Source organism: Thamnophis sirtalis, unplaced genomic scaffold, assembly GCF_051295495.1.
Source record: "Thamnophis sirtalis isolate CommonGarterSnake01/CBP01778 unplaced genomic scaffold, rThaSir2_p1.2 scaffold_10, whole genome shotgun sequence".
Lineage (NCBI taxonomy): Eukaryota > Metazoa > Chordata > Lepidosauria > Squamata > Natricidae > Thamnophis > Thamnophis sirtalis.
The window spans coordinates 37,132,025-37,158,083 of record NW_028261390.1 but is presented as its reverse complement, the minus strand read 5'-3'; the positions used below and the strand labels follow the sequence as shown (position 1 = coordinate 37,158,083).

At 36.3% G+C, this 26,059-nt stretch overlaps 1 protein-coding gene across 3 annotated transcripts in view; it reads left to right on the top strand.

The window, feature by feature from the left end:
* JADE1 (jade family PHD finger 1) overlaps positions 1–25,858 on the top strand; it is a 125,175-nt gene extending 99,317 nt beyond the window's left edge. For all 3 annotated transcript variants that reach the window (XM_087724385.1, XM_087724386.1, XM_087724384.1), the window contains 6 exons: positions 1,869–2,080; positions 4,629–4,796; positions 6,577–6,693; positions 11,796–12,323; positions 15,448–15,565; positions 21,412–25,858. In XM_087724385.1, coding sequence (XP_087580511.1) covers positions 1,869–2,080; positions 4,629–4,796; positions 6,577–6,693; positions 11,796–12,323; positions 15,448–15,565; positions 21,412–22,301 — 2,033 coding nt within the window. In that variant the 3' untranslated portion in view covers positions 22,302–25,858. The remainder of the gene's footprint in view (positions 1–1,868; positions 2,081–4,628; positions 4,797–6,576; positions 6,694–11,795; positions 12,324–15,447; positions 15,566–21,411) is intronic.
* Positions 25,859–26,059: the final 201 nt, after the last annotated feature.

Genomic DNA, 26,059 nt, shown 5'->3' with positions numbered 1-26,059 from the left:
TAAGCTATATATTTACTATTCTATTTTTTATGGTTTTATTTTTGTTGTTTTTCTTTGTAAGCCAACCAAGGTCTTACTGTTTTAAATACATATACGTATACAGGTAATCCTTGACTTGCAGCTATTTGTTTAGTGACTGTTCGAAATTAAAATGGCACTGAAAAAAGTGACTTATGACTGCTTTTCACACTCATGACCATTGCAGCCCCCTATGATCACAATTTGAATCTTAGTAAGTGGCATATGTTTATGATAGCTGCAGTGTCTCGGGATCATCACCTTTTACAACCTTCTGACAAACAAATTCAATGGGAAAGCCAGATTCACTTAGCAGCCATGTTAATTGTCACTGTAATGACAATTACTGTGAATCACTTAACAACTATGGCAAAGAAGGTCATAAAATGGGGCAAAACACACTGACCAACTGTGTCACTGTAATGACAATTACTGTGAATCACTTAACAACTGTGGCAAAGAAGGTCATAAAATGGGGCAAAACGCATTGACCTTGCTTATCAATGGAAATTTGAGACTCAACTGTGGTTGTAAGTCAAGAACTACCTGTACATACATGCATACATACATATAAGTACATAAATACTTACTTTAAGACAAATTGAAGATTCCAACTACATTTAAATAGGTAACATACATGTTTGGAGTAGTTTACCTCCTATTTTCCAAGAGCCCTCTAGAAGAATGAAGTGCTTAAGATTTTCTGCAAACTTAATAGGAGAAGTTTTTAAGTGGTGAAAGTGGTTTCAAAGAAAGGCATCATAGCCATAGAACAGATTTCTGTATAGGTCAGTAAGAATGAATTTAAACTGAGCTAGAAGAAAACTGATTGTGAGATTCTTTATAATTGGTATAAAGTGGAGAAAGAATCCTTAACTATGATGTTCTGCACCAGCTGGTCTTTCTGGATTGATTTGAAGAGCAGTTCCATATATACATACAACAAATTACAGTAAACCAGTGGTGGGTTGCCAATTTTTTTATACTGGTTTGGGTGCACGTGTGCAGGCTATTTCTGTGCATGCGCAATGTCCAGCCCCACTTAGACCGAATGGATGGTGTGCAATTTTAACAACTGTATTTTTATCTTTAATTTTTTAAATGCTTTTTATCTTGTCTGTAACCGCCCAGAGTCCCATACAAATTTTATTAAATTTAAATTTCAATTCCAACATGATGGTAATGGCTTTTCAGGCTACAAATAATTAGAGGTTGAAGTCCATCACATCTGATCTTCACCAAATAACCAAATATATACTAGCAGGTTAAATGATATGTCTGCTCAGCTTTTGGGACAAAACAGTCTTGAATAAAAGCTATTTTTCTTGGCATTTTGTAATGTGGAATATTTTAAAAATCCATTCACATTAGTCCAAAAGTCAGTTTACAGAGTTCTGTAAGTATCCTAGATGTAGATTCCTGGAAACCTGCAAATTAACATCCTTACTTCCTCTAACTTGTAGAAAGAATTTTTCACAGCTGGTACAACTTAGTCTCATCCACACTGTTATTTGGCAGCTATGGTAACATTTGCCCATTTAAATACACTTACCATATTGATTCAAGGCAAATTAATAAATCAAAAACCTTATTTTTTTTGTGCATTTGGAAAGATGGTTAATTTTATACCCATTTTTTACTTTCAGCCTCACATCATGAAATTCATGTGATAGCCAGATTAATTGTACTGGTTAAGATAAGGCTAGTACTAGTTAATATCAAATATAACCTAAGCCTTTTTCCTTTCCTTTTCACTTTGATTTCATTGGTTGTTTATATTACTAAGCTTAAATGGTAAGTAAAAGAGAACATGAACATGAAAATTAAATGTCATTATATAACTTAACCAGGGATGCCTGAACTAGATGAATACACCATGGAGAGGATCATGGAAGAATTTGAGCAACGGTGTTACGACAATATGAATCATGCTATCGAGACTGAGGAAGGTCTTGGCATCGAGTATGATGAGGATGTTGTCTGTGACGTTTGCCAGTCTCCTGATGGTGAAGATGGCAATGAAATGGTGTTCTGTGACAAATGCAATATTTGTGTTCATCAGGTATAGCACCATGTACAACAATAATATTGGGACTAGTATAATTTCACTGTGATGGGGCAATAAGGATTTTGCACATTCTAAGCATATTGAAGGTGTTTGAAAGTTTATGAAATGAGATAGATAACTCAGCTAACTATGGATAATTGTGTTACCTGATAACACTTGGCTGATGTTCTCTGTGCTCAGACGCTAAGCAGGATGTTACTTGATTAGCAGTTGGATGGTAGATTTCTATATAATATAATAACAGAGTTTGAAGGGACCTTGGAGGTCTTCTAGTCCAACCCCCTGCTTAGGCAGGAAACCCTATACCACTTCAGACAAATGGCTATCTAACATCATCTTAAAAACTTCCAGTGTTGGAGCATTCACAGCTTCTAGAGGCAAGTTGTTCCACTGATTAATTGTTCTAACGAGATATTGGAACACTGCTAATCATGTCTTCCCTAGTCCTTCTTTTCATTAAACTAGACATACCCAGTTTCTGCAACCGTTCTTCATATGTTTTAGTCTCCAGTCCCCTAATCATCTTTGTTGTTCTTCTCTGCACTCTTTCTAGAGTCTAGAAATAAAATACCAAGTTTGTAAAATAGTTTATAAATATACAGTTGTAAATATACAGTTGCAAGAAAAAGTATGTGAACCCCTTGCGATTACGTGGAGTTTTGCATGAATTGGTCATAAAATTTGCTCTGAACTTCATCTAAGTCACAACAATAGAAAAACACAGTCTGCTGAAAATAATACTACGCAAACATTAGATGTTGCCATGGTTTAATTGAACGTAACATGTAAACATTCACAATGCAGAGAAGAAAAAGTATGTGAGCCCTTAGCCTAATGACTTCTCCAAGAGCTAATTGGAGCCAGGAGTGAGCCAACCTTGACTCCAATCAGTATGATGATATTGGATGTGTTGCTGACAGCTGTCCTGCCCTTTAAAAAGATACACCTGTTTTGGGTTTACTGGTTTCAAGAAGTACTGTCTGATGTGAACCATGCCTCGCAGAAAAGAGCTCTCAGAAGACCCATGATCAAGAATTGTTGACTTGCATGAAGCTGGAAAGGGTTACAAAAGTATCTCCAAAAGCCTTGATGTTCATGTGTCCACGGTAAGACAGACTGTCTACAAATGGAGAAAGTTTAGCACTGTTGCTACTCTCCCTAGGCGTGGTCGTCCTGTAAAAATGACTGCAAGAGCACAGCGCAGAATGCTTCATGAGGTAAAGAAGAATCCTAGAGTGTCAGCTAAAGACCTACAGAAATCTCTGGCACATGCTAACATTTTTGTTGACACATCTACAATAAGGAAACATTAAACAAGAATGGAGTACATGGGAGGACACCACAGAGGAAGCCATTGCTGTCCAAAAAAAATATTGCAGCTTGTTTGAAGTTTGCAGAAGAGCACCTGGATGTTCCACAGCACTACTGGCAAAATATACTGTGGACAGATGAAACCAAAATTGAGTTGTTTGGGAAAAACACACATTTTTATGGTTTGAGCTGATTTTGAGCATTTTATACTTTTAAAATTCTTGATCAACTGGCAGTCATTTTTACTGCTTTTTAAATTATATTGAGCCACAAAAGATTTAAGACATCAGAAGCAATGGCCTCTCTAGGAACACCATATCTGTTGCCAGAAGAATAATTAATGTCATAGCTGTACCTTGAGGCAGAAACTCAGCCAGGTCCAGAGAAACTATTTATGTTCTTGGAAGACCACCTTGTGGGTGGGTGGATAGGGTTTTTTTACGGTTGTTTTAAAGTTCTCAGCTTTCAAGTGGGACACAGATATTTTTAGGCTTTTATTTTAGTTAATAAAATGTTGGCTTAACTCCAATTGAAATAATCATTATTCATATACAATCTTCCTTCCCTTTGGCAGCACAGCTGGCTAGGATAAATCTTCAGTTCCCTGTTTTAGCTCCTTCTATTACACATTGTTTGGTCTATTTCATAGTTTTGTGAACTTAGAAGCAGTTATAAACATGGCCAGAGTCCCATGATTACTAAAAATTGCATGTCTGCAATTAACATCACAGCCATCTTGGCTGTTGTCCAGTAGATAAATTTGAGAAGCTTTAATTCAGCTAATACCCCATAGCTACATTGAGTTTAAGCTACTCAGGAGCCATTTTAGCAGCAAGGTAATCATATGAATTCATTAAAGTATTCAGCCATGATCCAGAGAATGGGCTTGTTTTGTTTTGTTAGATTATTTCTTTTTTTTTCCCCAAAAGAAACAAACTTTATTAGGTTTTCTGAAATGGAAACCTAATAAAAACCAAAGATATGAAGGCAATCTTAGTATTAGCCTAAACGTGTTATCAGCAGATTTCAAATTTGTTGTCATGAGCCTTATTCTTGTAGACATAAACTAATAATCATCAGCTTCACCTATTTATTTGTAATTTAAGTTTCTCAACTTGGGTATCGGCTAATGAGGGAGGTGATATATAAATACTAAAACTATTAACAATAAGCTGATACAAATGAAGTGCCCTGTTTATACCTGTCTGCTAACCTTTTCTTCTTTTTTCAGGCATGTTATGGCATCCTAAAAGTTCCTGAAGGCAGCTGGTTATGCCGAACCTGTGCTCTTGGTGTCCAGCCAAAATGCTTGTTGTGTCCCAAGAAAGGTGGAGCCATGAAACCAACTCGAAGTGGGACCAAGTGGGTCCATGTTAGTTGTGCCCTCTGGATCCCAGAGGTTGGTGTTTCAGAGTGGCAGATATTGATTCATACATAAAGCTTTATGGCTAGTAATCGGAGTCATAATGGTGCCACTGGTTATCATAACAGACAGTGTTAAAATTGATAATGTCGAACCCATCTAATAATTGAAGAGATTGTTAAACCCTTTATATTTGAAATGAGAGGCTCAGGATAACTTGTTGACTTCAAGATATTGCTGATCTACATCATGGTCAATGATGAGGGATCCTGAAAATTGTAATCTAGCATCACTAGCAAATTCTTGTCTACAGTCTAAGTCTGAGATTTTGGATTGGTAGAAGTGGGAAGTATGGAAAATATTTCAAGTTCAAACCATTTTGAAATTCAGAATGTTTGATTTTGACCTTGAAAATTTTGTTTTGTTTTTGAAATAGTGCTTTTAGGATCCAAAGTAGACAGACTTGATCACCGTGTAACTGTGTTTCATATCAGTATAGCTGTTTTAAGCTAGGAACATTTCCAGAATGATTGAAACAGTCCCTTTCAAATATGAAACAGCTTTCACAGTCAAAACAAAAAGTTCAGATTTGAAATGGAGTGTTTTAAATTTGAAATAGTATGATTTTGAACATTACGGTGCAATAGTAGGAGATGGGTAATAGGAGGTTGCTAGTGAGACGTAGAGGAATATCTGGCCATTAAGAAGTTTTCTAATGTTTTGGTAGAGTGTATGAACATAGTTAGGAAGTGGAACCAATTATAGTTAATGACTGGTTTTGGAGCCATGATTGAAAGAGACTTATCTGCCATCTTCCTTCTATTATAAGGGAGAAGAAAGAATATGATGTAATTCTGTAACAATTGCAAATAGAAGGCTAATGTAATATAGAAATACATAATTGCATGCAAAACAAACCATTTCAGGGGTGTTCTGGATTGTTTATTTTTCCTTCCATTCTCAAGAGTTTTAGAACAAAAACATGACATTTCCAATGAACATCAGAATATTCCATCATTAAAAAAGAGACTTGCACATAACCTGAAATGTTCCCTTAGGCCAGAATAAAAGCAAATCCACATTTTCTTTGCCATTAGAATACAAGAATATGGGGGGGAAAGATGCACTATTGCTTGCTTAGCCAAGAGCCAAGGTGGCGCAGGGGTTAAAATGCAGCACTGCAGGCTACTGCTAGATCAGCAGGTCAGCGGTTCAAATCTCACCGGCTCAGGGTTGACTCAGCCTTCCATCCTTCCGAGGTGGGTAAAATGAGGACCCAGATTGTTGGGGGCAATATGCTGACTCTCTGTAAACCGCTTAGAGAGGCCTGAAAGGCCTATGAAGCGGTATATAAGTCTACTGCTATTGCTTAACTTGTTAATGAAACTTTTAACTTGGGCTTCAGTAGGGAATTTGTATTAGATTTGGCCAGAGGATAACAAGTTCAAATTCCTACCCAGTTCACATTCTATTCTTCATCCCTGGCCAGTTACTATCACTGTTTATTATGAGTCCAAACTTCTTATGTGTGAAGAAACGTGTTTATTTTTGTAACTTAAGAGGAAGGGCAGGATAAAAATGAAATCAATTTATTTCCAATCCTTAAGAATTCTTTTAATGGGATATAAGTATAATCTTTATTGTCATTGTACTTAAATAATACAAAATTGGTTGGAAATATAATTTAATAAAGTAATAGATGACTAGAAATATTGGTCTGATGGGATAATCTGAAGGTCAGTAAGTAGAGGATAGTTATACTTTTGCTGCTATTTGGTTTTTTAAAATATGTATTATTTTTTCCAATTATTCTTAGGTGAGCATTGGTAGCCCAGAAAAGATGGAACCCATTACAAAGGTCTCTCATATTCCCAGCAGCAGGTGGGCCCTGGTATGCAGTCTTTGTAATGAGAAGATTGGGGCATCCATACAGGTAAACAGTCTTTATCTAACTTCACATGATCTTCACATGTTATATCCTTGTTATTTCAATAAAATAAATTCTGGAATGAGCACTGACATTGGCAGCGCATATGCAACAATTGGGACATTACATACATGTTACAACATTATGTTACAACATAATGTTACTGTGAACTCTGTTCAGTGTGAACTCTTTGATGGTTATAAATCATCAGTGTGATTTAACCTTTTTTTTAAGATAGCTTTTGAAATTGCCATTGTCTTTGACATCTGTTTTGCTGAGGAAATTTTTTAAATAATTTTCAATCTCCTCCTTGCTTTCTCTTCTTTGTTAATACTCTTTTGTGTGCTGTGTCATATCTCCTTTTTCTTGGCTTCTTGGAGCTTGTTCAGTGTTTTCTTGTCTATATGCCAATTATATTTGTCATCTGATTGTTAGATTTTTTTTATTACCATTTGCCTCTCATAATTATTTGATTTTGAAATCATGTCTTTGTTCAGAGTCCTTGTATTACCTGCTGAATTTGCAGCTTGCCTAGCTATATTTATCTTGATCTATATCTTAGTAGGTACAGATGAATGGATTTCTTTTTTTAAAAAGAACTGAATGTAATATTAAATGAGAAATACTTAGCAGTTTACTACATTTCTAATTGAGCAAGTTCAATGAAAACTTGGTATTCACTGATTCATTTCAGATAGCCATTGTTTTTGCTTGTTTGGGCCAGTTGTTTTAATTTCATTTCTGAAAATGGTCTTCAGAAGCCTGTCTGTTCTTTGCAGTTCATTTAGAGCAACATTGCTATCTAGCAGATTAATTATTAGTGATAACATAAACATCTTACAGTTAACATATCTGTCAAATTTTATATGATTTTCAGACTTTAAAGAGCAAATGTTTAGGAGATCCCTAATATATTATTCCATCAAACTATGTTTCCCAAGATTATGTTTCTTAGTTGAACACGGTTTCTAGTAGGATTCAAATACTGCCTAATACAGAAGGATAGTGAAGTGACTCTTTCAAATATTCTCACCTGCATGATAAAATCAAAGTAGCAGAGCAACATGATATGTTGAGCCCTCTTTAGTGATTGAATAGTCCCTCCTGCAAGCTCTTGAGAGAGGCCCTGTTGTTTCCCTGGGCTTGGACTCTGTGTGGCACACTCCTGCATCCTGGCCAGGAGGTCTTTCCTTTCTTCTGGAGGCTCTGGTACAGGGATAAAATGCTACTGGTTCAGGCCGGTTCGCCTGAATCGGTATTAAAAAATGCTACCGTTCACCCGATGGAAAATGCTTAGCAAAGGCAAAAAAAGACTTCTGACTATCAGTTGCTCGATGGTAGGAACTTTTTTCTTAGCATTTGGGGTCCATTTTTGTTCTCAGGAGGCTTCCCTGAGGCCTGCTAGGCCAAAAATGGAGGTCTGGGGGTGTGTGTGTCCGTTTTTGCTCCGAGGAGAGATCTACTAGGCCAAAATGGGAGGATGGGGGTGGGATGATCTGTTTTTGCTCCCAGGAAGCTTCGCTGAGGTCTGCTAGGCCAAAAACGGGGGTGGGGGATGCTGCGAAAGAAAGGAAGGGAGGGAAAACGGAGAGGGAGGAAGGACCACAAACCTGGTGCTAAATGCAATTTCAGAGGATACCTTGAAAGAGCACAGCAATCTAGGGCTGGAGAGACCTGGAGGTCATGTAGTCCAACCCCCTGCTCCAGCAGGACATTGTTAAAGTGATTTTCTGTCTTTTGACCCCCTAGTCACATGACTACATAGCCACACCCACCCAGTTACATGACCCCCACCAAGCCATGCCCACGGAACCGGCAGGAATTTTTTTTAGATTTCACCACTGCTCTGGTCAGGCATGTTCTTCCTGCTGTCCCTATTTGCAAAAATTCCTCTCCCTCCCCCCCCCAAAGTCGGTACAGGAATCTTCTCAGTCGGCATCAATGGGGGGAAGGTTGAATAGTGAGCTCTATCTGCTGCCCAAACTGGCTTTGAATCTCAGACGAGAGTCAATGATCACAGAAAAGATTGTAGATTTGGTCCAGATTCTGTAGCATTCTTTGCCATATGAGCTTAGTGCTGATTTGAGCATTCAGTCTTTGTCTAAACTGAGAAAGTAGAGCTCTTTAATTCTAATGTAACTCTGCAGTGATTAATTTGAATTCAGCCATACTTCTCTTATCGGCTCTTTGAAGTTGCCCATTGTCTGATAATTGTCTATAATTGGGTTATTGTCTTCAGTGCCTATTGAGCTGCTGACACAACATGATCAGCACAAAAGACACCTGTAAGCACTCAGTTGGGAATTTTTCACCTTTAATTCCCATATAGAATTCTCACTGAACTATGAAAGTTCTCATCCTTTCTGATTCTCCTCCAAGTCTTTCTATAAACACCCATGGCTTCTTGCAACATTTTTTGGACTGTTGGTGCCAGATCAATTGGTGGTGCTGGCTGTTCCAGATTCTGCATCTGTTGAAGCACTCTTATCAAATTGCCCACTTTATTCTCTAGTCCATCCTGACCCCGAAGTACAGCATTCATTAGCCCTTGGTCAGGCAGTTCTTCTTGGGACTTTAGTTGCCATCACAATAGTTGCCATTGTTCTTCAGAAAAAGATTGGGAGTCTGAGAAGATTAATGTCAGGTACAAACAATCAGGTCCACAAAGCAAAATGAATGATTTATTGTTCAAGCCTGGGTACAGGAATCTTCTCAGATCTATTGGTTTGCACCTGGGCAAAAATAGATAGAGTTCTGTGGCATTTGTGGGGTGAGGGTTGGACTTCATTCTCTTGTGACTACGTAGACATTCTACATTGATTCTCACTTGACAGCTCCCCCTGGCTCTGCCAGTCTCTCTCATACATTTATTGATTTATATAACTATTGTCTTAGGGGAGTAATTAAGACATGAACGAACATGGGAGAGTTATAAATACTGCTTCCCCCGAATTAGTGCTTCTGCTTCCTACATAGAGAATGGTAGTCTTATTTACTGTGATTGATTTATAGCTTTAAAAAACTACATTTTAACTCACTGTTCAGTTTAGCAGTTCTTCCATGTTTATGCATAAATTATGTATTAGTACACAGGAATTGCTTTGCAGCACTTAGATATTATAACATTAATATTTTATGTCTAAACACAATAGTACTGTTAATCAGAACATTGAGCTAACCTATTTACACTAAGCGACTTATGAATTAAACACTGGGTGACCACAACTTTTATTCAGAGAAAAATGTACTAATAAAATTGATCACTATTCCCTATGCAGAGAAAATTGTGAATGTTTTTAGTGAATTGCCCATAGTTACCAAGAAGATATCATTTGGCTATGGATAAAGATATGGGTTAGCTAGCTCTGAATCATTGCTATGCCAGAGATTTGACATTGAATCCATCACAGATTTTTCAAGTGCTTTGCCAAAGACTTTGCTTAGTAATGTCCTTCCAAAGGAAATTTAAAATAAATGTGCCCAATATGACTCACAGACATATAATAGATGCTCAGTATATTAATAAATGTTACTGTAAGTTTTAGTAGACCTATACTTGTTTTCTGAGTTTTTAGTTACATAGGAGAGAGAGAATTTTATGTATTGTATTTTTTGTTAGTATACTGTACTTGAAAGAATAGCATCTCGAGCATCCTATTTTTCCACTAAATTTCTGATAGGTCATGATGACTAGTTTGTTCCTAATGTTTTTTGTTTTTATTTATTCTATTGTATCTATCCCATCCATCCATCTACCTACCTACCTACCCTGTTTTTCCAAAAATAAGCCCTCCCCAAAAATAAGGCCTCCCTGAAAATATTGCAACACAGCAGCAGCCATGAAGTGACCACGCTCGCCACTTCCTGCACCTCAAAATAATAAGACCCTGAAAATAAGGCCAAGTGCTTATTTCGGGGGTCAAAAGAAAACAAGACCCTGTCTTATTTTTGGGAAAATATAGTATCTATCTATCATCTATCTATCTATCTATCTATCTATCTATCTATCTATCTATCTATCTATCTATCTATCATAAATCATGAATATTATGTATTCTTTTTAACTTCTGATAACTGCATTGAAAAATAAATAGATGTTTTGAATTTAAACCATTCCATACTTCCAAATTATCAAGACAGGCTGCTTAAAATAATCTGCTACTGAATCTCTTTTAAGCCATCAAGATTATTTCTGTTAATAGTGTGCTGGCCTTGGTAATTACTGGTATTTCTAATATTCTAAGAAGACTTCAATGATAGAGTGTGGATAACACTCTAGTGAAACAAGTGTATCCAGATGTAGGTAAAAAATTGCATTACTAGGGATGTGCAGCATTTTGAATCAAGAACCAAGATATGTTTTTCAGTGTACATGTGGTCTCTTGCTGCTTTCTTAAAACTTGCTGCTTTCTTGAGGCAAATGGCTACTAAGCAAGTCTAGAAAATGATACGGCTTTCAATTCTTTTCTGGCTGTAAATCCACAGTGCAGCATATTCTTCATAACAGTTGGGCAGTAAACACGTTGATCCTCATCCTAGACTTATAAATAACCTTATGTTATGCCAACACAACCCCAGTGTACCTTGTGAGAGGGAAATAAAAAAAACTTGGTTATACTGTCTATTACAGCAAAGAGATACTTGGTTTTACTTCCATGATATGCTGTGGCAAAATTTCTTTAGATTACAGTACATTACCAATTTGGTTGCAAATGGTTGTGAAGGCAGGCCAGATGTGGAACACTTGAAATGTCACATGACTGCAGGAGGTGTGGTCCTGAAAACTTTGGGGCTGGATTGTAAATACCCTGGGGGGGGGGGGTCATCATAACTTTGAATGGTCACTAAGTGACCAGCCATAAGTCTCTTCATAATTACTGTATATAGTAACTCACAAATGAGCCATTGTCACTTTCTGTTCATGCTTTGAGCTTCCTGACCATAGAACAGATAACACTTGACAATATAGCCTCTGGGCCCAATTCTGAATTATTGTTCTAATATTCTTTTATTATGTCCAAAGCTTGGATCTAGGGAGCCTTAACATAGGGTTCACAATCTTTACTACATTTTTAAGTACTTAAAATTTTTATTTCTTTTTTCTGCAGTGTTCAGTAAAAAACTGCCGCACAGCCTTTCATGTCACTTGTGCATTTGACCGTGGTTTGGAGATGAAGACTATTCTGGCTGACAACGATGAAGTCAAATTCAAATCCTATTGTCTGAAGCACAGTTCTACTAAGAAGTTGGATGAGGAAATCCTCAATGAATTAACTGGCCAAGAAAATGAGAATGGGGCACATGATCATGCTCTGGGTCATTTAGAATCCTATGATAGCATAGCTCAAAATCAGGAGGAAGCTCATCGAGTCAGTATTCGAAAGCAGAAACTCCAGCAACTGGAGGATGGGTTTTATGCCTTCGTTAATGCTTCAGAAGTGGCTAAGGCTCTGCAACTTCCAGAGGACTCTGTAGAATTCCTGTATCAGTATTGGAAATTGAAGAGAAAATCAAACTTCAACAAACCTTTGATCACCCCAAAGAAAGATGAAGAGGACAATCTTGCCAAACGGGAACAGGATGTTCTGTTCAGGCGACTACAGCTTTTCACTCACCTCCGGCAAGATTTGGAGAGGGTAAGCTACTATGTTCTTGAAGAAGGGGTAGAACACAGATCTAAATGTAACATTCCTTATGCCATACATTGATTGAAGTAACTTCGTATGTTCTGTGCATCTGATATTTGATCCACGCATGTGATTCTGTTTGGACTTCAATATGGGATTCAAATAGATACGGAATAAGACTTTTTAAAACATGTACCATTGATATTTGCAATTATGGCATTAGTATATGTATATATATTTTCACTAATATCACCAAGATTCATATAAAATTAAATAATGCATAATACATAAATTCCTTAAAAATAAAGTAATAGGAAAATGTTAAATAACCATTCATTATGTATAGCCATCAAGCTATTGCTCTGAGTGAAGCACCAAGAGTGAAGCCCAGAGAAGGGGTAAAAAACAATAAATGAAAGAAATTAAATGCATTTGGTAAGGAAAAAAGTGACCTGAATCTAGATCTGTATCTTTTTTCCATACATTGGATATATTAGCCACCTTGAGTCATTTATAAAAACAATATAGGTAGGATGTAAATAAATGAAAATACATTTCTAGTCTTACAAACCATCCTTGTTTAAATCACTTCCAAATATTGCTTGGTATATTGTTGGTCATTTAACTTCTAAACTTTTTTTTTCTCAGCAACTCCACCCCTTCAGTCTTCCTACTCTTATCAACAAATTCAGTTCATCCTTCTTTCATTCTTGATCCTATGTCTTACTTTAACAACATATTTTGTCAGTAGCCCATTTTCACTACATTCAACTCGTTTCTCCTAACATTAATAACTTTCACTTTCGTATAACAAAGCAGAAAAGAAGGATGTTTATCCATGGCATTCTTCAATTAAGTTTACCCCACTTCTTAGACTCCCCCCTTATTTACTCCTCTTAGAATTCAAATTGCAGTCCAATCAGATTCTTACTTTTAGTAAGATGTTCTTGCTACTCTGTGCTGGAGACTACCTAAAAACCCAACGTAACATTTGTCTGCATTTCATTAATTAGGAAGTAAGTGCAGTGTACTGATACACTTTCAGGGTGCCCTAATTATAAAAAGCTAGTTGAAGAGATTCATTAATTCTTTTGTGAAATACTGAATCTATACCGTGTTTCCCTGAAAATACGACAGGGTCTTATTTTCTTTTTACTTACAAAATATGGCCTTGGGCTTATTATAGGAGAGGGCTTATTGTTTTGAGGTTGCCGGGCGGTTGCTGCCTTGAGAACTGGCTCCTGAAGAGCTGGGCACAGCCTCAGGGGCGAAGCAACCATGAGGTGACCAAGCTCACGAGCAATCACCCGGCAAACCCCCTCTCCAGCTGGGCAGAGCGCCATTCACTGACCTAGGGGGTATCCCTAAGGCGCCAAGCCATGTGGCGCTCTGCTCACTCCCCAGCTCCCGCGGCTTGGCACACTAGAGATACCCCCTAGGTCAGTACATGGAGCTCTGCCGGGCTGGAGAAGGGGGTTGCGCGAGCACCTGTTTTGCCCCCAGCAGGCATGCCTCCTAGCTTCAACATGTCCAGGCCCAGCTCTCCCTGCAGCAGCAGCCACCGTGCTCTGAGCATAATGTCGTCTCCAGTTCCAAACTCCCAAACCTGGCTGCTGAGTCTTCCAGCAGCGTCCACTCTAGGAGTGTGCTCTATGGTTATGGACTGGCTGCTGGAAGACTCTCTGTCCGGAAGACTCTTATGTATTCCAGCAGCCAGCCCACAACCATAGAGCTCACTCCTAGAGCGACCACTGCTGGAAGACTCAGCAGCCGAGTTTGTAAGTGGAGAAGACGTTATGCTTGGAGCGCGGCGGCAGCTGCTGCAGGGAGAGCTGGGCAACTCCCCCCTCTGGCCAGGCAGAACGCCACTCCCCAACCTAGCAGTATCCCGAAGGCGGCAAGCAATGTGAGTGCCTTTCTCCCCTCCGGCTCCTGCGGCTTGGCGCCTTCAGGATACCGCTGTGTCGGTGAGCGGTGCTCTGCCTGGCTGGAGGCAGGGGAGGGGGTTATCCAGGGGGTTTATTTTCAGGGGTGGGCTTATATTTTTGCCCACATGAAAAATGTAGCAAAGCTTTAGTTTCAGGACAGGTTGTATTTTCGGGGAAACACGGTATCACTTTTAATTCTAAAGCAGTCTGAGGGACTCACATGTTTTGAGATGTGTGCTTGGAGTATTGCATTTGATGACCCAAAGCCTCAATTGTTTTTCAAACATGACTCTTACCTGAGGGTTCCTATGATTAGTAGAAGCTACTGGAATGAATGTGACTGTGAAACTTTGATAATCATAATCAATTTTGATATCACCAGCCTTGCTGGATAACTACCTTTCATTGCTTAGAAGATGAAATTGGCATGAAAGCTGATTGCTGATTGTAGAGGTGTGCATTATTCAGACAAGAAGGTGCTTTGGCTGTGGTGCAGACATGCTTGCTTGCTCCTGTAGGTCTCCTTAACTTGTGAAGAAAAAAGGCTTATTTTCTGGAGCCAACTGATTACAGTGTTGGGACTAGAAAAATTTGCAGTTTCTTTAAGATTCAGCTGGTAGGTAGAACAAGGATATCTATGCCAGGTCCAAAACAGGTTTCTAGCTTTGAATCTGAATACTGCATACCTGCTTTCAGGAAGAACTTTTTTTGATATTGGGTCTTCAAACTGAAATGCAGAAAGTAAAATAGATCTGTTTTCCCTGTGTTTATGCTTTCTCATCTGTGCAATTAGGGTAGATTCAAGCTCCAGACTGAAAGGACTGAATTTATAAGGTATCTTTTTTAGAAGAATGTAATTAATGCTGTCTAGGTTTTTTATCCAAGTTATATAATCTTTCTCCTTTTAATCCTTTTAATCAAAGATCTTTTTTTCTAAGATCTATGGAGCTTCTCAATCATCCAGGTCATGGTTATCCTAAAGGTGCTTTTCAACAGGCAACTGGATTTTTTTGGGTTTTTTTTCTTTGAAAATGTTTATGTTTCTTGGATGCTTTTCATCCAAGATGCTTCTTTACTTCATTTTTCCTCTTTTTCTCACTATAAAGAGGTTTCCAGATGAGCCACTATTTTTTCAAATAACTTCAAAATAATCTTAAACTTCCTTTATGCATTCCTCATATTAGCAATGTTTTCAATATTTCTAGGTACGGAACCTCACTTACATGGTGACCCGACGGGAAAAAATTAAAAGATCTGTTTGCAAAGTCCAGGAACAGATATTTAATCTTTATACAAATCTTGTAGAACATGAAAGAGCTTCAGGTAAGTTTTGTTGTTTTCTGTAATTTTTCAGAAAATGACTTCGGAAAAATACTTCCCAATGAACTGGAATTAAAATTAATATTGTAACGCTCATATTTTGTCCCCTTTCTTGATATAAAACAACAAATAAATGGGAAATAATGACATTAATTTTCTTTATGCTAGACCATAAAATTTGTCTTTAAGTACATACATTTAATTTAGGTAAATCAGAATTATCTTATTCTTACCCAGTTTTCCCTCAGCTGTAAAAAAGATTGCATGTATTATCTCTACTGTGCTTTAAAGAATTTATTGATTTATATTTTTATATACTTGGAAAATAATTATCTAAAAATATAGCCATTGCAAATACTTACAAAAATATTTTTATGGCTGCTTGTAACCTCGTTTCCTATTTTTGCTTCCTTTTGAAAGTCATAATATCCTCAAGTTGCCATTTCTCATATCCATGCAACCGTATTACTTCACTTAGCAAATTCTAATTAGAATAATTCCATTATGTGAAGCAAGATTTGGGAACCTTATTTCTGTTGACAGATTCTGGCAGTGAATCTATCCAGACCCAGAAATTTGCAGAGAACTTGATAGCCTGCAAGTAGTTAGGTACATACAGTATGCATTTGAATATTAATAGAGGACTCCATACAAATCAACACATCATTTTATCAGGATTTTTGATTGCAAAAAGTTTGCTAATCATGAATAGCAATAAGTAGATGCTTTTTATTTTAAAAAGTCAACAGATATTGGTCAGAAACCTAGAGGATAGGGTTAAACTTCATCCTCTTACATTCTATTACTTTAGCAATGGATAAGGTTTTAAATTTTGTTCAGTTATTTCATGCTTGCATTTTAATAAAACTTGTAATAATTCAGTTTAACATTTTTCATTATAGGATAAGTAACAACTCAATAAAGCTATGAAAAATATAGTTGTGTTCCATAGAACAAGCTAAGATAAGGCAATGTTGATTTTTAATTGATGCATTTCAAAAACTTAAATTAGTTTTGTGAATTTTAGGAACTTTAGTTTAATCACAATTTATTATTACAAGATATCTTTAAAAAGCACCTATATATCAGTCAAATATATAATTTATATTGTTTGGTCAAATGGGACATTTATTCATTATTTAGGAGGAGCATTTTTGAAAAAACAAGAACTGAAACATTTTCTGTAAAAATAAGCTGGTTGAGGAAAAAGAGCAGCCATTTTGCTTCAGAAGTGACCGATAAGAGCTCTCCCCCCTTCAATAAAAAAAGAAAAGCTTTACAACTATTGCTTCCTCTGAAAATGATATAAATAGCTTCTGCAATTTTCCCTGCTTTAATTTTGGCAAATTAACACTTGTACTTTATTAGGGCACATTAACATTTCAAAAGCTAAATAAATTAGTAAAATGAAAATCACTATTTGACTGAAGGGGGTTCCTGTAGGGATAAATATGCTTTACATGTTATGTCATATTTGGAGTTTCTGCTTGGAGAATACAATCTTCCTAGTAGACCTTGTGTTTGATAGTTCCTTACTTTCATATAAACATACTTAAGATCACATTCTGTGTACATTTAATATGAGTGAAGTTTAAGGAAATTTGACTGAATTACCCCATTGGATTGAGCTTGAAGATATTACAGTCAATTTTAGTAGCACTTGGTATTGTAAATGCTCTAATGCCAAATCTAGTAACTATTGATTTAATTATCCCAATGGCAGGTAATTTACATATTTAATGCAGACATCTCCACCATTACTAACCATACTAATTAATTGAAAATAGAGGTTTCTCTTGATATTAGAAGGCAAATATTAAAGATATTTACAGGAGTAAAATTTCTACCATTGATGAAAATTTTGACAGATAAAGTTATTGGTGCCCTTTGATATGAAATTCTGTCATTTTAGTAATGACTGAATTTCAGCAGATTTTAAATGCACTGCAACTAACAGTAATCTTAAAAAGAAATGGAAAGATGTTTCAAAATACCTAACATAAATTTTAACCTAAACTTTCTGTTTTACAACTATTTAAAATCATATTTACTTACATATACATCATATTATTTATTTCAGGCAGAATATAGAAAAGATGTAAGAATAAGCCAAGGACATTAAAACTATGACATAAAAAAGGAAACATAGCTAAAATTAGTTTGTAAAAAATAAAGATTTCCCTTGTCCAGTCGTATCCTACTCCAGAGGGCACTGCTTATTTCCGTTTACTTGTTGAGTGAACCAGCATTGTCTGAAGACACTTTTGGGATCATGTTACTGGCATGACAGTACACCGACCCATACAGACACTTATTTCTCACTGAAGTGGTATCTATTTATCTACTTGCATTTACATGCTTTCAAACTGATATAAACATAGATAACATACAAATACACACTGTAGGTTGCCATATCTTTCTATCTGTGTTAACCATCCTTTCTTTTCCCCTGTCCATACACTTTATCTTTATATATTGTGTTATATATTGTATTTGTTAGTATGTTGTATATACTTCCTAGTCAGTAGGATAAGGGCAATGATATGCCTGGTAATCTGGAGATAGCAATAGCACTTAGACTTATATACTGCTTCACAGTGCTTTACAGCCCTCTCTAAGGGGTTAAAGGTAAAGGTTCCCCTCACACATATGTGCTAATCTTTCCCGACTAGGGGGTGATGCTCATCTCCGTTTTAAAGCTGAAGAGCCAGTGCTCTCCAAAAACATCTCCATATGACTAAATGCCAAAGGCACATGGAATGCTGTTACCTTCCCACCAAAGTGCTCCCTATTTTTCTATTTGCATTTTACATACTTTTGAATTGCTAGGTTGGCAGAAGAGGGGACAAGTAACGGAAGCGCACTCGGTTAAATGGGGCTAGGGATTCAAACCACCGAACTGCTGACCTTTCTGATCGATAAGCTTAGCCACTGAGCCACCGCATCCCTAAGTGGTTTATAAAATATGTTTGAGATAAAACTAGGTTTTGGTAACATTTGAGGCAGTCCCAAAGGTGCCTTTTTTAAAAAAAAAATTTTTTTAAATTTTTTTAATTTAAAACAAGTACAACATCTTTCTTTACATGCTATAGAAAGTGTGTCAGTCAGTCACAAATAAACTTTCGTGCATCTCCTCCACAGTCAACAAACATAACTCATGTTAACTCGAGCATTTTAACTCAAATATTCATACATATCACCATCATCATATATCCATTTTCATTTGACTGTAATTATTATTTAAAAATATTAATAATAATAATAATCTTAAACAATACATGCCCACACCAGTGGGAAAAGAAAAAATCAAAAAAAGACAAAAAGAACAAAAGACAAGGCAGGGAAGAAAAAACAAAACAAAAAACAAAAACAACAACAACAAAAAGAACACAGGTATATATTATAAAAAAAAAAGTATATCAGCTGGTTACAACATGTTTTGGTGCATCTCTTCCATTAATTCATATTAATTCAGATATCTTAACTCAAATGTTTACCATATTGACATCATTATACCTCCACTTTTAGTTGACTACAGTTATTTAAACATCCTTCAACCTTAACTATGCTAAAGATTTAGTCCATAACCACATGCTGACATTTCATTTACTTATTTGTAAAATCCTCTATTAACATCAAATCCTCATATCCTATATTAGCTGAACATCCATAATATTTAATACCAAGAATTCCATCTTCCATGCAATGTAGTGTGTTATCATTCTCCCTTCTTTAAGTAATTATATCGTATATCGTAACATTTTCCCCCTATTAGTTAACATTTAACTATATATATTTTATTTTATTTTTTAATAGTGACAATTATTGTGATTAATAACCTTTGTATATGGTCCAAAAATATTTCTAACCTTCCCTTCTCATATCCAATTATTATTTATCATATCAACTCCACGTTATATACATTACTATCAATATCAATTATTATTCAGCTATATCTATTACAAATAAAAATAATTAAATTTAGCTAATTTTAAATTGTATTCTTCCATCAATCAGCCTGTGTCTCTCCAATAATAAAACCTTCTCAATCCTATTGCCATTCATTGAATAGATTTACCAAATGTTTTTATAAGCGAGTCCAAACAGGGATATCTTCGCACCTTTTTGCTCAGGATGTCTCTGATGAAATAATAATGTTGTTCCAGGCTTGTTAAACTTTTCAGATTGACTTTAATTCTCAAGAGTGGAATTGAAACATCTGCCAATGATGTTTCATAAAGTGTAGATTCTTTAATACTTCTCATTCCTTCTGCGCTCTGTCTCTTAAAATGAATCTTCTGTATAGCTGCCCCCCTTTCCAGCATCGCATTTCTTTCTTCCTCCGAGATAAACCAGACGTCGTTTCTCCCATTTTTCATTTGTATTTCAGGAACATTCAAACATTCAACGTTCTCACCCTTTTCTTCATATTTTAATGTCAAATAATCCAATTTTTTTTCAAATTTTTGATATGAATCAAACAACTTTTGAAATGCAGAAAAAATATTTGAAATGAGCCTTTGGAAATATAAATCGACGCCATATTGTGACGCAGTTAGAGGCTCTATATTATTTACAAGTAGAAACACGCTGGGAGCTGTGCGATCTTATCTGATCTTAGACCAACACAGCCAAGCAATAAAAGTGTCAGATCGTAAACAGCCAATTTGTAGTAGATTAGTTTTACAACCCACTTAGAAAGAGTCAGAGGAGAATGTTGAAGAATTCTTTAAAGCATTTAAGAAATAGGGTAACCACCGGCCATAAATCCATTAAAAAAAAAACCAGTTCGCCGCTAGATTCTTCTGTTCTTTGGTTTCAATTAGCTTAGATTTTAATGCGGACCGTCTCTCTTTGAGTAATAAAATCAGCTTACCAGTTGAAATCACTTCTACCATTCTTAGGGGCTACTGCAGTTTCGATTAGCATAGAGCTAATCCAGAAGGGGTTGGCAAAAGGGGTTGAATTCCGAGCCCCCCCGAGACCTGCGAACGTCTCTGAGGTCACTGGATCTCCCCAAACCTTCACTGTCTCTTCAGGACAGCTAGGATCGAAAACAACCTGTCCAATTCCTCCGGAATAGGGGAATTTCAAGAATGGCCTGAAAGTCCGTCTTCTCACTGCTAAGCCCCGCCTTCTGACACCAAAGGTGCCTTTTTCAAGAGGCAACTGGACTTTCTGGTTTTTCTTTGAAGACATTTTGCTTCTCATCCCAGAAGCGTCTTCAGCTGTATCTGGATGGTCTTCAAAGAAAAACCAGAAAGTCCAGTTGCCTCCTGTAAAGCACCTTTGGGACAACCATGACCTAGATGACTGAGAATCTCCATAGATATTTAACACTTGAGGCATACAGGTCAAAATGTGCCAAAAATTGACCAATTATTGTAGCAGGGAATGTGCTAAATTCCGTTCTACAGCACAGGCGGGACTAAAACTGGTTAGCAAGTCTAAATTTGTTTCTGTTTTTCTAAAAAATAAAAAAGCCAAAAGTGACTAAAAAAGAAATAATGAAGACGATGTTTAGTGCATCAAAGTAGTTTTATCATTAAAACACCTAATTTATTTCTACTGACTTAACTGATTAGTTACAATTTAATGTGAAATTAATACCTCATGTTAGCATTGGCTATACTACCTACACGAGTAAAGAAAGTGTTGTAGCTATAGTAAATTAATTGAATGTAAGCCCTATTGAAATCAGTGAGAAAAATGAGTTTTAGATTAAATTTATTTTCAAATTCCATTCATCCCAATAAGAATTTAGTGCAACTAATGGAAGTTTTTACCAAAGGTAATACTGGGTGGGTAATTTTAGAACATCTTTAACACGTTTTTTGGTGTCTCTCCAGGTATGCCTTCCTCTTTCTCCTCGATGGAAAATTTGGTGCTCTTCAATAGTTTGCCATTGAACCCAGATGCACCTAAGATAGAAGATTTGAAATGGCATTCGGCTTTCTTCCGAAAACAAATGGGCATGTCGTTGAATCATTCACTGAAAAAAACAGAGAAGAGAGAACAAATGAGGAGAAATTCTGGGCACAATAACAAACCATTACTGAAGCAGCCCAGCCAAAAGGAGGCGCTTGATTCTTCTGTTAGCTTTTTCAGTTTTGAAAAAACCTTTGCAGAAGCACAATTTGGAGCAGCACAACAGAAGAATGGGATTGTAACAGAAGATCACAGGAAAAGAGACAATCATTCTCATTGTGACACGATAAAGGTAGGACTGAAGGAGAAACCTCCCAAACATAACTACAAGCCCTTGAAGTCAAATGAATCATTTCAGAGGCAGTTAGAAAATAAAAGAGCTGTGAACCACCCAAGTGGCAGATCAGCACCTGGAATCCGGAGGGATATGGTGCCTAAATGCAATGGATCCTTTTTCAGAATAAATTGTAACCCAACTCCAGTTAAAGTGCCTACAACACCCAGAAGCCCTGTGAAAAATTGGGGAGGATTCCGAATTCCAAAGAAAGGAGAAAGGCAACAGCAGGGAGAGGGGCAGGAGGAAGCATGTCGTCAAAACTCTAATTTCTCTTACTCGGCCCTTGGACAAGTTTCCCCTAAAGATAGGGCAAAAAACAAGTTAAAAGTGGACAGTGAGAATGATGGGTATGCCCCGGATGCAGAGATGAGTGATTCAGAAACTGAGATGGCAGAGAAGAAATGTAGGCTTGGATCAAATAGCACTCTCCCTAGAAGGACAGATATTATTAGGAGAAGTATTCTTGCCTCTTGACTGAAGAGTGATACAGAACACAGCACTGGAATCCAAGCCCCAGCCTGGATATAAAAAAAAGTAGCTACTCTGTTCTACTTATTGATGGGACAAAGAGAGTCTTAAATTATGACTACAAGATCTACCAAGAATAAAGACATTTTCCCTGGGCTGTAGAAAGTTGTTTACGTGCACTTGAGTATCCACCATTCTCATGACTGTGAGGTGTGAATATTCTTGCAATTGTCTGAAAGAAATCTGAGAAAATAATATTGTTTTCCAATTGATTAATATGCTGAATGCTCATTTTAAAAAGAAGGATACGTTAATTGGATTGTGTGGGTAGACCCTAGTTTAGGCAGATAGCACTAAAGAAGTTTTTTCTTTCCCCGTCCCAGAAAAGCACAAGTTGTTGATATATAAGAGAGTAATGAATTAAATTTTGGTGCACTGCTTATCCTAATCTACATGATCACTCTCCTCAGGCTGTGCTTGGAGTAAATCCTAGTCTCGTCTTTTTTGCTGTATTAGAATTCAGGGGAATTTTGGCAGCTGAAACGTTTGTTAACTCCAAATGTTTTTAGACACACAATTTATCAAGCAGGTAAGAATTTACTTGATACCCTAAGAGATAAATCCAAGCTGCCCAGAATAAACATTGCAACTGCAGCATATATACAGTGCTATTCTGAAGGGATCCAGACAAAGAATTAAGGAAAATTATCTACTTTTTTCAAATTAAGGGAAGAGGGGTATCTATGTCTTAAAGTACTTGATCTCGTTTTGAAAGGAAGGTAGGTAGGTTTGTAAGCTTGCTGTATTCTTGTAGCACCTGCCATGTGAAATAAAAGACAATTCAAGTGAGAGAGACTTAAATGTGTGTCTGGCAAAACAGGGTTGGCTGTCTTGTTTCTCCTCCTATGCACTCACCCCCGATATACACTGCAAATTATAAACCTGTAATGGGTGAGAATTTTTATAATAGAAAAATTCTTAGTCTTATCAGACTTGGGAGAAGCAGTGGCAGACAAATGAAGTTTGCCATGAAGATATATGACTGTATTTCCAAAGGCAGTAGTCATCAGCCTTTCTTTATATGCACTAATAATATGTGTTGGGATATGCAAGTTTCTAACACATAAGGGTTACTTTAAATACAAAAAAAGGATGTAATAAATATATATGTATATTTTTTGAATAAAATGGTAAGGCAATAAGATGCGAGTAGTGCTTTACATTCAAGCCAATTTAACAAGACTTCATGATATGAATTAGATTTGGCAAAAGAGTGTTTTGATTACATCATTAAAAAACTGCAATAAGTAGCGAGAAAAAGCCATCAGCAATAATAAGTGAACAGATTATTTGCCTATTTTGTGCACTCAGCAGAGTGCATTTTTGAGACACGAAGGTAGTTTTAGATGATTACAACTTTTGGGACTCAACTTGGATGTAAACAATACCAGAGATAATGAGGATACAAGAAAGGTAAGGAGCAGTAGGTATTTTGTTTTGGCAACTCTCCTCTCAGTCCATCATCATTAGTTTTTACTTATTATATTTAAAAGAAATGTTGGAACCTTGCAATTTGACTCAAGTCTTCCAGAGCTTTCAACTGAAAACTAGAGTGCTACTGTTTCCTCTTGCTATGCAAGTCACTGATCATCAATAATACATTGTATTTGAGGAGGTTTGCAAAGTAGTTTTTTTATGGTCCTAATTTTTGGTTAAAAAAATATAGCATGTGATCCCATGAATTCTAAATTACTACCCTACCGATTCTGTAATTTGGGAACATGTATCAGATCATATCCCCATTGACTTCCAAAGTAGCAGTAATAATTCCAAGAAGACAAAATTGATTTGAAAATAAGCTAGTTTTCCCCTCATTTATCTTTTGCATCCACTTTCAGTATCTAGCTTGGTGCTAATCATAGTTTAATATATGTGTAATCGCCTTCCATTGAAATAAAAAATACAGACTTTGAAAGGCCATTTTTTAACTTGGCCTATCAAATTCAAATATACCAGGATGCTATGGTTAGAACTGAATGGGAAACTGAAATGGGACTCATGCATGAACGATGAGGAGGTTGTGAAATAGACACATTTCATGAGATCATCATTTTCTGATCTTGGGCTCATTGTGTATATAATAGCTGTAGTTCCAGTGGTGGCTATCGATACACTGGACTTCCAATGCTTTAACATAACTTTATATAGGCAGGAATTTTTTTTTTGCAGCTTGCTTCATTGTCAAGAAAATTATTCAAATTTAAAAGAAAGAACATTATTCCCCATCCCTTCCTACAGAGAGCGCTGTATTCTTAAGAGTAGTCCATGCATAGCCTTTGAGTCAAGATGGATAGAATTAACAAACAGGTTAAGACTTTACATTCTAAACATTTTTAGATGCCATTGTAGAAAGCTACTGGAAAATTATACACACACACACACACACGTGTGTGTGTGTGTGTGTGTGTGTGTGTATAGCTTTGTTCCTTTTGATTGAACTACCCATATATTACAGGTATATAGCAAGGTTTGCTGCTTTAAAAGCAGGCATGTTCTTGTTAAATATAAGAGGAATGTTATTAATTAATTATTCACTACAATAAGTTTTTCAGGTGAGGTTTAAGTGAAATAATATTGGTTAACCTGCCCAACAGGGAGTTTTTCATCAAGCCATAGAGGAAGTAAATTTGATGTTAAATAAACATTCAATGTTATGATCAATTTTGAAAGAGGTATCAGATTACATTTGCACTATTAGGAACGTTAGCATTTGTGCAGAAAGAATGCCTTATCTGTTTCCCCCACCGTGTTTAGGTTAATAAGCTTTCTGATGTTTTGATTAATGCTGAACCAAAAATTAATAACAAAAGAAGAAAAAATAGTGCGTTCCCCCTACCCACATTTTCCAACTACAGAAGTAGGTAAAAATCAGTATGACCAGCTGTTTCAAACTATATTTAACACTCAGTACATGAAAATTTATAAATAAAACCATATTCTTTACTACCACTACATTCATTTCATTGATAAGAAAACAATGGAAATTTCTTGTTAGCATCATGTTTTACTTATGCAGATTGCCCAAGAAATCTCTGATTATACTTGGTGTACTACATTGAAATAAAGGGTAATAAACATTTTAGTAATGTTGACTGGAATGCTGTCTGTTTGATTCTGGACACCCACACACATATGTACCAGTCTAAACTAATGAGATATATGTCTTATATGTACAAAATCTTGATTATTTTACGCAAATTGGGTAAAAAAGATCTTACTACATTTGTAAAACCTTGTACAGAGGATTTTTTCACTATGTGCCTAGCTTTGATGTCCATTTTGCTCCAATTTGAAAATAGATGCATGATGATAAAACAAATAGAAATAAAGTATATGTAGAGATGACTATTTTATATTACATGGCCCAATCCTGTATTTATTTTCCTCCCTTTTCGAAGTATTTATAAAGACCTAGTTGAAGATGGCTGTATTTTTTGTTAAAATATTTAGTAGAATTGTGCCTTTGTCTGTATGTGAATAAATGCTGTACATTTTGCAATACACTTAAGTGTTCTGGTTTGATATCTGTGTTTATACTCATTTGACAATGTTAAATCGATAAATCTCAGCAAATACTCAGGTTAACTCAAATTAATCAGTGATGGATTCAACATCTTTGTTTCTAATATAAGCCTTAATATAATGATGGCATATATAACACTTCTGTATTTTTGGCTTTAAACCACTACTGAGGATTTCCCTTT